At 47.1% G+C, this 15,090-nt stretch overlaps 1 protein-coding gene across 2 annotated transcripts in view; it reads left to right on the top strand.

Annotated features, from left to right (window-relative positions):
• Positions 1-15,090, top strand: part of CACNB2 (calcium voltage-gated channel auxiliary subunit beta 2) — a 345,405-nt gene that overhangs the window by 58,003 nt on the left and 272,312 nt on the right. For both annotated transcript variants that reach the window (XM_069729519.1, XM_069729517.1), the window contains exon 2: positions 11,177-11,269. In XM_069729519.1, the coding sequence (XP_069585620.1) occupies positions 11,177-11,269 (93 nt within the window). The remainder of the gene's footprint in view (positions 1-11,176; positions 11,270-15,090) is intronic.

The raw sequence follows: 15,090 nt of genomic DNA on the forward strand, positions 1-15,090 counted from the left end.
TTAGCCTCCTGAAGCTTGAATCCCTGGTTTGGTGATGCTTTCGAAGCAGCTGGTCCCGGCTGTACCCAACGATCTTCTAGCTTAGGGAGACTTCGCTTCTCCCAGAAGGCACCTGGAATATGCAAATTAGCCTCCTGAAGCTTGAATCCCTGGTTTGGTGATGCTTTCGAAGCAGCTGGTCCCGGCTGTACCCAACGATCTTCTAGCTTAGGGAGACTTCGCTTCTCCCAGAAGGCACCTGGAATATGCAAATTAGCCTCCTGAAGCTTGAATCCCTGGTTTGGTGATGCTTTCGAAGCAGCTGGTCCCGGCTGTACCCAACGATCTTCTAGCTTAGGGAGACTTCGCTTCTCCCAGAAGGCACCTGGAATATGCAAATTAGCCTCCTGAAGCTTGAATCCCTGGTTTGGTGATGCTTTCGAAGCAGCTGGTCCCGGCTGTACCCAACGATCTTCTAGCTTAGGGAGACTTCGCTTCTCCCAGAAGGCACCTGGAATATGCAAATTAGCCTCCTGAAGCTTGAATCCCTGGTTTGGTGATGCTTTCGAAGCAGCTGGTCCCGGCTGTACCCAACGATCTTCTAGCTTAGGGAGACTTCTCTTCTCCCAGAAGGCACCTGGAATATGCAAATTAGCCTCCTGAAGCTTGAATCCCTGGTTTGGTGATGCTTTCGAAGCAGCTGGTCCCGGCTGTACCCAACGATCTTCTAGCTTAGGGAGACTTCGCTTCTCCCAGAAGGCACCTGGAATATGCAAATTAGCCTCCTGAAGCTTGAATCCCTGGTTTGGTGATGCTTTCGAAGCAGCTGGTCCCGGCTGTACCCAACGATCTTCTAGCTTAGGGAGACTTCGCTTCTCCCAGAAGGCACCTGGAATATGCAAATTAGCCTCCTGAAGCTTGAATCCCTGGTTTGGTGATGCTTTCGAAGCAGCTGGTCCCGGCTGTACCCAACGATCTTCTAGCTTAGGGAGACTTCGCTTCTCCCAGAAGGCACCTGGAATATGCAAATTAGCCTCCTGAAGCTTGAATCCCAGGTTTGGTGATGCTTTCGAAGCAGCTGGTCCCGGCTGTACCCAACGATCTTCTAGCTTAGGGAGACTTCGCTTCTCCCAGAAGGCACCTGGAATATGCAAATTAGCCTCCTGAAGCTTGAATCCCTGGTTTGGTGATGCTTTCGAAGCAGCTGGTCCCGGCTGTACCCAACGATCTTCTAGCTTAGGGAGACTTCGCTTCTCCCAGAAGGCACCTGGAATATGCAAATTAGCCTCCTGAAGCTTGAATCCCTGGTTTGGTGATGCTTTCGAAGCAGCTGGTCCCGGCTGCACCCAACGATCTTCTAGCTTAGGGAGACTTCGCTTCTCCCAGAAGGCACCTGGAATATGCAAATTAGCCTCCTGAAGCTTGAATCCCTGGTTTGGTGATGCTTTCGAAGCAGCTGGTCCCGGCTGCACCCAACGATCTTCTAGCTTAGGGAGACTTCGCTTCTCCCAGAAGGCACCTGGAATATGCAAATTAGCCTCCTGAAGCTTGAATCCCTGGTTTGGTGATGCTTTCGAAGCAGCTGGTCCCGGCTGTACCCAACGATCTTCTAGCTTAGGGAGACTTCGCTTCTCCCAGAAGGCACCTGGAATATGCAAATTAGCCTCCTGAAGCTTGAATCCCTGGTTTGGTGATGCTTTCGAAGCAGCTGGTCCCGGCTGTACCCAACGATCTTCTAGCTTAGGGAGACTTCGCTTCTCCCAGAAGGCACCTGGAATATGCAAATTAGCCTCCTGAAGCTTGAATCCCTGGTTTGGTGATGCTTTCGAAGCAGCTGGTCCCGGCTGTACCCAACGATCTTCTAGCTTAGGGAGACTTCGCTTCTCCCAGAAGGCACCTGGAATATGCAAATTAGCCTCCTGAAGCTTGAATCCCTGGTTTGGTGATGCTTTCGAAGCAGCTGGTCCCGGCTGTACCCAACGATCTTCTAGCTTAGGGAGACTTCGCTTCTCCCAGAAGGCACCTGGAATATGCAAATTAGCCTCCTGAAGCTTGAATCCCTGGTTTGGTGATGCTTTCGAAGCAGCTGGTCCCGGCTGTACCCAACGATCTTCTAGCTTAGGGAGACTTCGCTTCTCCCAGAAGGCACCTGGAATATGCAAATTAGCCTCCTGAAGCTTGAATCCCTGGTTTGGTGATGCTTTCGAAGCAGCTGGTCCCGGCTGTACCCAACGATAGTAACATAGTAACATAGTAACATAGTTAGTAAGGCCGAAAAAAGACATTTGTCCATCCAGTTCAGCCTATATTCCATCATAATAAATACCCAGATCTGCGTCCTTCTACAGAACCTAATAATTGTATGATACAATATTGTTCTGCTCCAGGAAGACATCCAGGCCTCTCTTGAACCCCTCGACTGAGTTCGCCATCACCACCTCCTCAGGCAAGCAATTCCAGATTCTCACTGCCCTAACAGTAAAGAATCCTCTTCTATGTTGGTGGAAAAACCTTCTCTCCTCCAGACGCAAAGAATGCCCCCTTGTGCCCGTCACCTTCCTTGGTATAAACAGATCCTCAGCGAGATATTTGTATTGTCCCCTTATATACTTATACATGGTTATTAGATCGCCCCTCAGTCGTCTTTTTTCTAGACTAAATAATCCTAATTTCGCTAATCTATCTGGGTATTGTAGTTCTCCCATCCCCTTTATTAATTTTGTTGCCCTCCTTTGTACTCTCTCTAGTTCCATTATATCCTTCCTGAGCACCGGTGCCCAAAACTGGACACAGTACTCCATGTGCGGTCTAACTAGGGATTTGTACAGAGGCAGTATAATGCTCTCATCATGTGTATCCAGACCTCTTTTAATGCACCCCATGATCCTGTTTGCCTTGGCAGCTGCTGCCTGGCACTGGCTGCTCCAGGTAAGTTTATCATTAACTAGGATCCCCAAGTCCTTCTCCCTGTCAGATTTACCCAGTGGTTTCCCGTTCAGTGTGTAATGGTGATATTGATTCCCTCTTCCCATGTGTATAACCTTACATTTATCATTGTTAAACCTCATCTGCCACCTTTCAGCCCAAGTTTCCAACTTATCCAGATCCATCTGTAGCAGAATACTATCTTCTCTTGTATTAACTGCTTTACATAGTTTTGTATCATCTGCAAATATCGATATTTTACTGTGTAAACCTTCTACCAGATCATTAATGAATATGTTGAAGAGAACAGGTCCCAATACTAACCCCTGCGGTACCCCACTGGTCACAGCGACCCAGTTAGAGACTATACCATTTATAACCACCCTCTGCTTTCTATCACTAAGCCAGTTACTAACCCATTTACACACATTTTCCCCCAGACCAAGCATTCTCATTTTGTGTACCAACCTCTTGTGCGACACGGTATCAAACGCTTTGGAAAAATCGAGATATACCACGTCCAATGACTCACCGTGGTCCAGTCTATAGCTTACCTCTTCATAAAAACTGATTAGATTGGTTTGACAGGAGCGATTTCTCATAAACCCATGCTGATATGGAGTTAAACAGTTATTCTCATTGAGATAATCCAGAATAACATCCCTCAGAAACCCTTCAAATATTTTACCAACAATAGAGGTTAGACTTACTGGCCTATAATTTCCAGGTTCACTTTTAGAGCCCTTTTTGAATATTGGCACCACATTTGCTATGCGCCAGTCCTGCGGAACAGACCCTGTCGCTATAGAGTCACTAAAAATAAGAAATAATGGTTTATCTAATAACGATCTTCTAGCTTAGGGAGACTTCGCTTCTCCCAGAAGGCACCTGGAATATGCAAATTAGCCTCCTGAAGCTTGAATCCCTGGTTTGGTGATGCTTTCGAAGCAGCTGGTCCCGGCTGTACCCAACGATCTTCTAGCTTAGGGAGACTTCGCTTCTCCCAGAAGGCACCTGGAATATGCAAATTAGCCTCCTGAAGCTTGAATCCCTGGTTTGGTGATGCTTTCGAAGCAGCTGGTCCCGGCTGTACCCAACGATCTTCTAGCTTAGGGAGACTTCGCTTCTCCCAGAAGGCACCTGGAATATGCAAATTAGCCTCCTGAAGCTTGAATCCCTGGTTTGGTGATGCTTTCGAAGCAGCTGGTCCCGGCTGTACCCAACGATCTTCTAGCTTAGGGAGACTTCGCTTCTCCCAGAAGGCACCTGGAATATGCAAATTAGCCTCCTGAAGCTTGCATCCCTGGTTTGGTGATGCTTTCGAAGCAGCTGGTCCCGGCTGTACCCAACGATCTTCTAGCTTAGGGAGACTTCGCTTCTCCCAGAAGGCACCTGGAATATGCAAATTAGCCTCCTGAAGCTTGAATCCCTGGTTTGGTGATGCTTTCGAAGCAGCTGGTCCCGGCTGTACCCAACGATCTTCTAGCTTAGGGAGACTTCGCTTCTCCCAGAAGGCACCTGGAATATGCAAATTAGCCTCCTGAAGCTTGAATCCCTGGTTTGGTGATGCTTTCGAAGCAGCTGGTCCCGGCTGTACCCAACGATCTTCTAGCTTAGGGAGACTTCGCTTCTCCCAGAAGGCACCTGGAATATGCAAATTAGCCTCCTGAAGCTTGAATCCCTGGTTTGGTGATGCTTTCGAAGCAGCTGGTCCCGGCTGTACCCAACGATCTTCTAGCTTAGGGAGACTTCGCTTCTCCCAGAAGGCACCTGGAATATGCAAATTAGCCTCCTGAAGCTTGAATCCCTGGTTTGGTGATGCTTTCGAAGCAGCTGGTCCCGGCTGTACCCAACGATCTTCTAGCTTAGGGAGACTTCGCTTCTCCCAGAAGGCACCTGGAATATGCAAATTAGCCTCCTGAAGCTTGAATCCCTGGTTTGGTGATGCTTTCGAAGCAGCTGGTCCCGGCTGTACCCAACGATCTTCTAGCTTAGGGAGACTTCGCTTCTCCCAGAAGGCACCTGGAATATGCAAATTAGCCTCCTGAAGCTTGAATCCCTGGTTTGGTGATGCTTTCGAAGCAGCTGGTCCCGGCTGTACCCAACGATCTTCTAGCTTAGGGAGACTTCGCTTCTCCCAGAAGGCACCTGGAATATGCAAATTAGCCTCCTGAAGCTTGAATCCCTGGTTTGGTGATGCTTTCGAAGCAGCTGGTCCCGGCTGTACCCAACGATCTTCTAGCTTAGGGAGACTTCGCTTCTCCCAGAAGGCACCTGGAATATGCAAATTAGCCTCCTGAAGCTTGAATCCCTGGTTTGGTGATGCTTTCGAAGCAGCTGGTCCCGGCTGTACCCAACGATCTTCTAGCTTAGGGAGACTTCGCTTCTCCCAGAAGGCACCTGGAATATGCAAATTAGCCTCCTGAAGCTTGAATCCCTGGTTTGGTGATGCTTTCGAAGCAGCTGGTCCCGGCTGTACCCAACGATCTTCTAGCTTAGGGAGACTTCGCTTCTCCCAGAAGGCACCTGGAATATGCAAATTAGCCTCCTGAAGCTTGAATCCCTGGTTTGGTGATGCTTTCGAAGCAGCTGGTCCCGGCTGTACCCAACGATCTTCTAGCTTAGGGAGACTTCGCTTCTCCCAGAAGGCACCTGGAATATGCAAATTAGCCTCCTGAAGCTTGAATCCCTGGTTTGGTGATGCTTTCGAAGCAGCTGGTCCCGGCTGTACCCAACGATCTTCTAGCTTAGGGAGACTTCGCTTCTCCCAGAAGGCACCTGGAATATGCAAATTAGCCTCCTGAAGCTTGAATCCCTGGTTTGGTGATGCTTTCGAAGCAGCTGGTCCCGGCTGTACCCAACGATCTTCTAGCTTAGGGAGACTTCGCTTCTCCCAGAAGGCACCTGGAATATGCAAATTAGCCTCCTGAAGCTTGAATCCCTGGTTTGGTGATGCTTTCGAAGCAGCTGGTCCCGGCTGTACCCAACGATCTTCTAGCTTAGGGAGACTTCGCTTCTCCCAGAAGGCACCTGGAATATGCAAATTAGCCTCCTGAAGCTTGAATCCCTGGTTTGGTGATGCTTTCGAAGCAGCTGGTCCCGGCTGTACCCAACGATCTTCTAGCTTAGGGAGACTTCGCTTCTCCCAGAAGGCACCTGGAATATGCAAATTAGCCTCCTGAAGCTTGAATCCCTGGTTTGGTGATGCTTTCGAAGCAGCTGGTCCCGGCTGTACCCAACGATCTTCTAGCTTAGGGAGACTTCGCTTCTCCCAGAAGGCACCTGGAATATGCAAATTAGCCTCCTGAAGCTTGAATCCCTGGTTTGGTGATGCTTTCGAAGCAGCTGGTCCCGGCTGTACCCAACGATCTTCTAGCTTAGGGAGACTTCGCTTCTCCCAGAAGGCACCTGGAATATGCAAATTAGCCTCCTGAAGCTTGAATCCCTGGTTTGGTGATGCTTTCGAAGCAGCTGGTCCCGGCTGTACCCAACGATCTTCTAGCTTAGGGAGACTTCGCTTCTCCCAGAAGGCACCTGGAATATGCAAATTAGCCTCCTGAAGCTTGAATCCCTGGTTTGGTGATGCTTTCGAAGCAGCTGGTCCCGGCTGTACCCAACGATCTTCTAGCTTAGGGAGACTTCGCTTCTCCCAGAAGGCACCTGGAATATGCAAATTAGCCTCCTGAAGCTTGAATCCCTGGTTTGGTGATGCTTTCGAAGCAGCTGGTCCCGGCTGTACCCAACGATCTTCTAGCTTAGGGAGACTTCGCTTCTCCCAGAAGGCACCTGGAATATGCAAATTAGCCTCCTGAAGCTTGAATCCCTGGTTTGGTGATGCTTTCGAAGCAGCTGGTCCCGGCTGTACCCAACGATCTTCTAGCTTAGGGAGACTTCGCTTCTCCCAGAAGGCACCTGGAATATGCAAATTAGCCTCCTGAAGCTTGAATCCCTGGTTTGGTGATGCTTTCGAAGCAGCTGGTCCCGGCTGTACCCAACGATCTTCTAGCTTAGGGAGACTTCGCTTCTCCCAGAAGGCACCTGGAATATGCAAATTAGCCTCCTGAAGCTTGAATCCCTGGTTTGGTGATGCTTTCGAAGCAGCTGGTCCCGGCTGTACCCAACGATCTTCTAGCTTAGGGAGACTTCGCTTCTCCCAGAAGGCACCTGGAATATGCAAATTAGCCTCCTGAAGCTTGAATCCCTGGTTTTGTGAAAAGTGCCAGCAGATTGTAATAACAGAGACCTCTGTAGAATATAGTGATGAAGGTGCTGCTGAGGAAAGTGCCAGCAGATTGTAATAACAGAGACAACTGTAGAATACAGAGATGGAGGTGCTGCTGAGGAAAGTGCCAGCAGATTGGAATAACAGAGACCTCCGTAGAATACAGTGGTATAGATGCTGCTGAGAAAAGTGCCAGCAGACTGTTATGAAATGAAACCGCAAACTGTCACAAGTACAAGTATTGAAAATGTCAAATGTAGACCTCTATTCATATAAATCAGTTGCCTTGTATTAGGCTGTTAAAACCATCAACCTAGTTGTCTTCTTGTATGTATAGTTCTTCAACCGATTACTGTGTATGCCTGCTTCCTTATGCCAACCATACGACCACCAAAAGGCTGCTATGTCCAAGGGGCACTTGAGTCGCCTGCCAGTGCTGTGGGGTATTCGATACCGGGTTCGGTACGCACAGGGGGATGTCATGGTGGCGGCAACCCTGTCTGTAGCCCTGGGTGCCCATGTTAAAGGGAAAGTCTTTAAAGGGGTTTTGAATAAAGTTTGTTCGTGATGCCACCTATGGTATTCGGTCAGTAGGGACCGACGCTGCTTATGGGGGTCCTCTGGTGTGATGGTATGACATCTAGATGGTTTAACTTCCCAGAGGTGAAGTAGGTCCCCAGGGCTCCCGTGTGTAGATGGAAGATGGTGGTGAATGGTGCAGTAAAGAATGAGGACACAATTTTGCAGTCTCTTTACCTGGTTTACTGTAGGCTTCAGGCAACTGCAGTCCAGGGCACCAGATCACAGGTAAAGGCAGGGTCCAGCTGGCTTGGAAGCGAATCCAGAGTCCCCTTTACCAGGTGGAGATGAAAGCCTTCCTCAAAGCGCAGTGGTGTTGTAGTCCCTTACTGCCTATGGCTTCTGATAAGGTCCTCACAGTTTCTCTTTGTCCTCCCATATAGGTTAGGACACAAACCCGTATGACAGGTGACTCAAGCCTTTTTACTGGGTCTCTATCATGACCCGGGCTCTATGTGCCACTGTGCCTCCTGGGTAATAGTGGACAGTTGATTTATAATCCAGCTGTCCTGCCGGTTTCTGCTGTGCCTCCTAGAGTCTGACACAACCTCGGTCTTCTGGCTACCGATATCTGTGCTCTCCAGGGAGGTAGCCAAATCACTGCTCTGCTCCCCAGGTGTCACTATACTGTGCCTTTTTTCTCCTGCACACTTTCCACAAGCTGTCCTTTCCTTCTTAATTCTCTTTCTTTAGGAGCTGTAGCAACTCTGGCTACAGGGCCCTTTCAGTCCTTCCGACACTCAATGTCAGACTGCTCTCTTCTCTGTCCTCTGACAGACTGACTCAAAAAACTCTCTTTCCTCCAGACAAGAATGTATTTATAGGGGAGTTCATCCTTAATCTGGGTTCAGAGCTCCCCCAACCAGGACACTGGGGCGTCACACACTCCATGCTCAATATCTTTCCATTAAGGGGTTAATCTGACATGAATACATGTAGTGCATCATGCCAACCATGTTACCTTACAGTCTGCAAAAAAAAAACTGAAAATAGCTTATGCAATAGAATTAAAAAAACAGCAATCTGAAATTAAAAAAAGATTTGAAATGAAAAAAAAAATGTTTGAATATCTGGTTGGCAGTAACTAAAAATGACTCAGTTTTAAAACTTTAAGCCTGAAATAACTAAACAGGTTGATTTGCCATTCAGGAGCTGAAATCATGACCCCTTATAACACCTTGTGGGTGCTGTAATAGCAGCCATATTTATTGGTTGTCTCGGAAACTGAATTTAATTTTCACTTGACTGGTGAGAATACAGCACATCAGTGCTTTAGTATTGATTGCTGATTTTTGTTTTACATTTTCTAGGCGATTTCAGGGAAATGCTTTTCATTTTTGCTGCTTTTTGGAAGGATAATGTATTTTACTTTTATAATGTACATACTTACCGGTATATATAGTTTATCAGCCAGTGCAATAGATTTTGATTATATTGGAGTCCAATAGTCCTTAGAGCCTAAGTCTGTTATATTATATGAAAACTGATCATGAATCCCCCTCGTGCCAGGATTTGACACAAATGATTAGACATTTCTGGACTAATAAGGGTACATACACATTGGGCATATCTTCCTGGATCTCCGACGATGAAATCCAGAGCAGAGTTAATTCAGAAAACAGCAGGATTCACAGGAGAATATTAAGGTCAGAGACTCAGGACTCTCTACGTTCAAGAGTACCCCCAGGACAGGGATACTTAGGGTCCCAGTTCCAGGAACAGTTTGAGGCCCCTTCCTTATGGAAGACTGTCACAGTGTGACACATGGGTAATGTCTTTATGGACCTCCCACTATGAAATCCAGAGTAGAGTTCATTGAGAAAACGGCAGGGTTAACAGGAGCATAATAAGGTCGGAGACTCAGGCCTCTCTACCTTCAAGAGTACCCTCAGGACTGTGATACTTAAGGTACCGTCACACTAAGCGACGCTGCAGCGATACCGACAACGATCCGGATCGCTGCAGCGTCGCTGTTTGTTCGCTGGAGAGCTGTCACACAGACCGCTCTCCAGCGACCAACGATGCCGGTAACCAGGGTAAACATCGGGTAACTAAGCGCAGGGCCGCGCTTAGTAACCCGATGTTTACCCTGGTTACCATCCTAAAAGTAAAAAAAACAAACAGTACATACTTACCTACAGCCGTCTGTCCTCCAGCGCTGTGCTCTGCACTCCTCCTGTACTGTCTGTGTGAGCACAGCGGCCGGAAACCAGAGCGGTGACGTCACCGCTCTGCTTTCCGGCTGACCGACGCTCACAGTCACTGCAGGAGGAGAGCAGAGCACAGCGATGGAGGACAGACGGCTGTAGGTAAGTATGTAGTGTTTGTTTTTTTTACTTTTAGGATGGTAACCAGGGTAAACATCGGGTTACTAAGCGCGGCCCTGCGCTTAGTTACCCGATGTTTACCCTGGTTACCAGTGAAGACATCGCTGAATCGGTGTCACACACGCCGATTCAGCGATGTCTACGGGGAGTCCAGCGACCAAATAAAGTTCTGGACTTTCTTCCCCGACCAGCGACATCACAGCAGGGGCCTGATCGCTGCTGCCTGTCACACTGGACGATATCGCTAGCGAGGACGCTGCAACGTCACGGATCGCTAGCGATATCGTCTAGTGTGACGGTACCTTTAGGGTCCCAGTTCCAGGGACAGTTTGAGGCCTCTCTTCCTTATGGAAGACTGTCACAGTGTGGCACATGGGTCATGTTTTTGTGGCCCTCAAACTATGAAATCAAGAAGTGGAGCCCGTTGAGAACGCGGCAGGGTTAAAGGGCGAACTCTACGATGACATCGGCAACATAAATTGACATGCAAAAGATTTCAAATTGTCAGCTGCAGTCAGTGAAGTCTACAGATATTCTTTGCAGCGTATACATGAGATTTGTAAAAATCTTATGCACAGCGCTGCTGCTGAACTATACTGAAGAAATGCGCTGAAAGTACCCATAGTGTATGTTCACATACTGTATATTTGCAGGAAATATTCCATAAGCAAAACTGAAAAGAAATTAACTGGAGTATAAGTTGGTATATGTACAATATGTAGGAGCATGTTCACACTGGCCATTAAACGGGCAAAACCTAAGAAAGAAGCAAAGTCAATATATTCCCTGCTGTAAGTAAGCAAAAAGCAATAGTGTATATAAATAACATAGGGTAGATAGTAGACACTGATTTTGATAAAAAAAAAGTGTAAAAGCCATCCCACCGTGACAAAGTGTACCCAATTGGGTGCTTTCGCTTGGGTGCCATTTTTTTTTTAAAAAAGTAGAATATCTCTGTAATGTTTTCTGCCATTATAGATATTTTTAGATACTGGATTATAAAAACAAAGCTGCTTTTCTTTTACCTAATATTTATACCACATTTTCCTATAAATAATTCCATTATACAATTTTCTTTTCATTAAAATAGCAATATATAAAATGAAATGTCTATAGAACTAATCAACGTATGTGTATTTTTCAGACTTATGGGAAAGGAGCACGACGGAAAAATCGGTTCAAAGGCTCGGATGGCAGCACGTCTTCTGATACTACTTCAAATAGCTTCGTCCGACAGGTACTATGATATTACTGTAATCAGACATGTATCAATGGGGTTTCCCCCAAAGGATTTTAATAAACCAGTTTTATAGTTTAAGGGGTTTCTTATTGGAAGGGTCTCCTATTATAAGATGATCTGTGGAGTAAATCATCAAATACAGTAGGTTACATTTTTCTGTAATTCCACTAATAGAGAAAAGAAGCATTTTTTTTTTTTTTTTTTGGGGGGGGGGGGGTATTGAAAGTTTTGTTTTCCACCTTTGTTAAAAAGTAAAGTTCAAAATTTGTTTCATACCGGATCTGCACGAATATTTGCCACTACGGTAATTTATTTTTTTATTATGTGATTTTCTTCTTACTTTTTATATACCGTATCTATCTCTTGATCTATGTATCCATCTATTATTATGTGTCTCATATTTATCTATATATGATCTATCTATTAACAATCTACTATCGATCTCATATCTATCTATTACAATAGATAGATAATAGATAGTTAATAAATAATAGCTAGATAATGGACAGATAGACAGATAATAATAATTACGGTATCTATTATTATCTGTCTATCTGTCCATTATCAATCTATCTATCTATCTATCTATCTATCTATCTATCTATCTATCTATCTATCTATCTATCTATCTATCTATTATCTATCTATCTATCTATCTTACTGTTTTTGCTTCCAGTGTAACTTTTAGACAGTTTTGTCTTTGCCAGGTCCCTTTAGTGTAGTTGTATGATAAAGTGTAGAGATCTACTTCATAATTTGTCATTCCCAGCTTGTGCAGTTTGTCGTAATGTAACTAAATTGAGAACCGGGGGAACGTCGGACAGGCAGCAATGCTATTTTGGGAGTTAGTTATTTAATATATTTTTTTTCTTAATTAAAAATCCTTCTATTTCCCATGTACCCTGTGGTTATTGTAGGCCTGTAAAACAGCTCCAGGGCAGATCACAATTGACGTAGATCACAACGGAGGGTGAAAAAAGCAAAACATTTTTTAAAAAAATCAAGTTTGCTAAATACTGTAAATGTAGTGTTTAGTTCAAGGATATATCCACAGTATCTGTCAGTTAAAGGGAACCTGTCGTGTGCAAAAAATGCAATACAGATATAGGGTCAATCTGTAGGTAAATAGCGTTGAAATGCAACCTGCCAGGAAAAAATTTACTTACTGTATATCCTCTCTGTAGGCGCTCAGTTTCCATCATCGGGGCAGAACATGAAGTGGGTACAGTCAGCACTCGCTGTCACATCCTCGGATACTTACCTACCTTCTCTCATCCCTTGGCGCGCTCCCGACGTGGTCCCTCGCCGGCTCCTCTTCTGTCTTCTCCGGGTGTCAGCTCGTCCTATCCCCGTGCAAGCGCAGTCGCGTCTCCTCTGCCGCTGGGCTTCCTGGGAGGTTGCGACCTGATGGTTCCTCCCCAATATGGCGGTGCCCATCAGGCCCTGCCGTTCCAGTCCTGTGACTCTCCCGCGCCTGCCTGGTGTTCCTGCCGTTCCAGTCCTGTGCCTCTCCTGTGCCTGCCCTGGGTCCCCGTTGTGCCTGCCTGGTGTTCCTGCCGTTCCAGTCCTGTGCCTCTCCCGTGCCTGCCTGGTGTCTTTGCCGTTCCTGCCCTGTGTCTCAGCCTTACCTGCCCAGAATCTCTGCTATGCCTATCGCGTGTCACTATTGTGCCACCCTTGTGCCACTGCTGCACTTGTCCTGCATCACTGCCTTATCTCCCCTGTGTCTCCGCTGTGCCTCACCTGTGCCTCAACCCTACCGGTCTGGCTTCAGGCCTCACCTACCAATTCTCTCAGCTAGTTCCCTTTACCTCCGGTCCTCTGTAGTCGCCCCTTTGGCTCTAGCAGTTGTGTCTCCATCCCCTTGGGCCTGCTCCTAATGCTCCCTGTATAGGGGGTGGTTCAATCTGGTCCGCTCACCCTCGCGGGCTCTAGAGCGACGACGCATAGGGTCCACTCTCGGCTAATCCCTGAATCCTAATAGTAAGCACAGGCCATGGACCACGCTGGAGCTTCTGCCGCTCAAAAAGAGCTGGTCATTTACCGGGAAATCAGACCCGTATTATGTCCTTCATGAAAACTATGGACACCCGTCTGTCCTCTCTTCAGTCTACGGATCCTAGGAATGCTTCTCAGGTAGCAGGTCTACAGCAGGAGTTGGCTCAGCAGCGAGACACCCAGGCCCTTATTCTTAGCTCTATGACTTCGGTGGACGACCGGTTGCTCTCTTTGCAGTCGGCCACTTCTATATCTGCCTCAGCTTCCGCTTCCCACCCTCCTCCCCATTTGGCTAAGCCACCTCGGTACAGTGGCGATCCCAAACTGTGTCAGGGTTTTCTTAATCAATGCCGCCTTCATTTTGAACTTTTGCCCCTGCAATATCCCACTGATCGGGCAAAAGTAGCCTTTTTGATTTCCCATCTGGAGGGGGACACCTTGGCATGGGTTAATCCTCTTTGGGAGTGAGACGATCTCGTAGTCTCCCAATTTTCTGAATTCTTGGAGACTTTTCGTCGAGTTTTCGACAAACCGGGGCGTTTGGCCTCTACTACTGAGGCTCTCTTTAATCTCCACCAAGGGTCTCTAACTGTAGGTCAGTATGCAATTCAGTTTCGTACTTTGTCTTCTGATTTAGGCTGGAATAATGAGGCTTTGGTGGGTGCCTTCTGGTGGGGCCTCTCCGGTTGTATAAAGGACGAACTAGCAGGTCGGGACACCCAAACTGTCTTGGAGGTTTTGATTTCCCGGGCTACCCATATTGATTTTCATTTCCAGGAGCGTGCCAGAGAGAGAAGACTTCTTCGCCCTTATCCTTCTTCTCTAGTAGAGCATCCAGTCCTAGATCCAGCACGTCCAATGCAAGTTGATCGTCTCAGGATGTCGGAACAGCGTCGTAAGGAGAGAAGTACTCAGGGTCTTTGCTTTTACTGTGGAAGTGCCTCCCATCTGCTGCGAGCTTGTCCAGTGCATCCGGAAAACTTCTCCGCCTAGGTCAGGTAAAAGAGGCCTCCCTAGGTGTATGTGATACCTCTCTACCCCTTAGATTCGGGTGCTGCGGGGAATTTTATTAGGCTTGAGGAGGTCATTAATTTGTTCCTGTGAGAACCTTAGAAAATCCCCGAATTCTCGCATCCGTAGATGGTAAACCCTTACAGGAGACCATTACCCTAGTTACACATGAGGTGGAGCTTCAAGTAGGATTTTACGTTTTTGCCAGACTCTCTCATCCGGTTCTCCTTGGTCTTCCATGGTTGCGGACCCATGAGCCCTCTTTAGATTGGCACAATGGTAATATTTTGTGCTGGGGAGAGATCTGCCGGGGAAGTTGTCTGCTGCCGGTGCGTCCAGTAGATTCTTCTTCTTCTTCTTTCCCTTCCGGACTGCCCAGCGTCTATAGTTCTTTCTCGGATGTTTTTGACAAGAGGGAAGCTGAGAGTTTTCCTCCGTATCGACTCTACGACTGCCCCAATGATCTCATTCCTGGAGCTATTCCTTCTAGAGGAAGAATCTACCCCCTCTCACCTATGGAGACGCAAGCCATGTCGGAGTATATACAAGACAATCTTGCCAAGGGTTTCATTCGGAAATCCTCTTCTCCTGCTGGAGCAGGCTTCTTCTTCGCAAAGAAAAAGGATGGTTCTCTCCGTCCTTGTATTGATTACAGAGGCCTAAACAACATTACGGTGAAGTTCAAATACCCGCTGCCACTCATCGCTTGAGGGGAGCGCAAATATTTACCAAACTTGATCTGCATGGATCTTATAATCTCATTCGAATTCATGCTGGGGATGAGTGGAAGACCGCATTCAACACTCATG

Source organism: Ranitomeya imitator, chromosome 6 (genome assembly GCF_032444005.1).
Source record: "Ranitomeya imitator isolate aRanImi1 chromosome 6, aRanImi1.pri, whole genome shotgun sequence".
Taxonomy (NCBI): domain Eukaryota; kingdom Metazoa; phylum Chordata; class Amphibia; order Anura; family Dendrobatidae; genus Ranitomeya; species Ranitomeya imitator.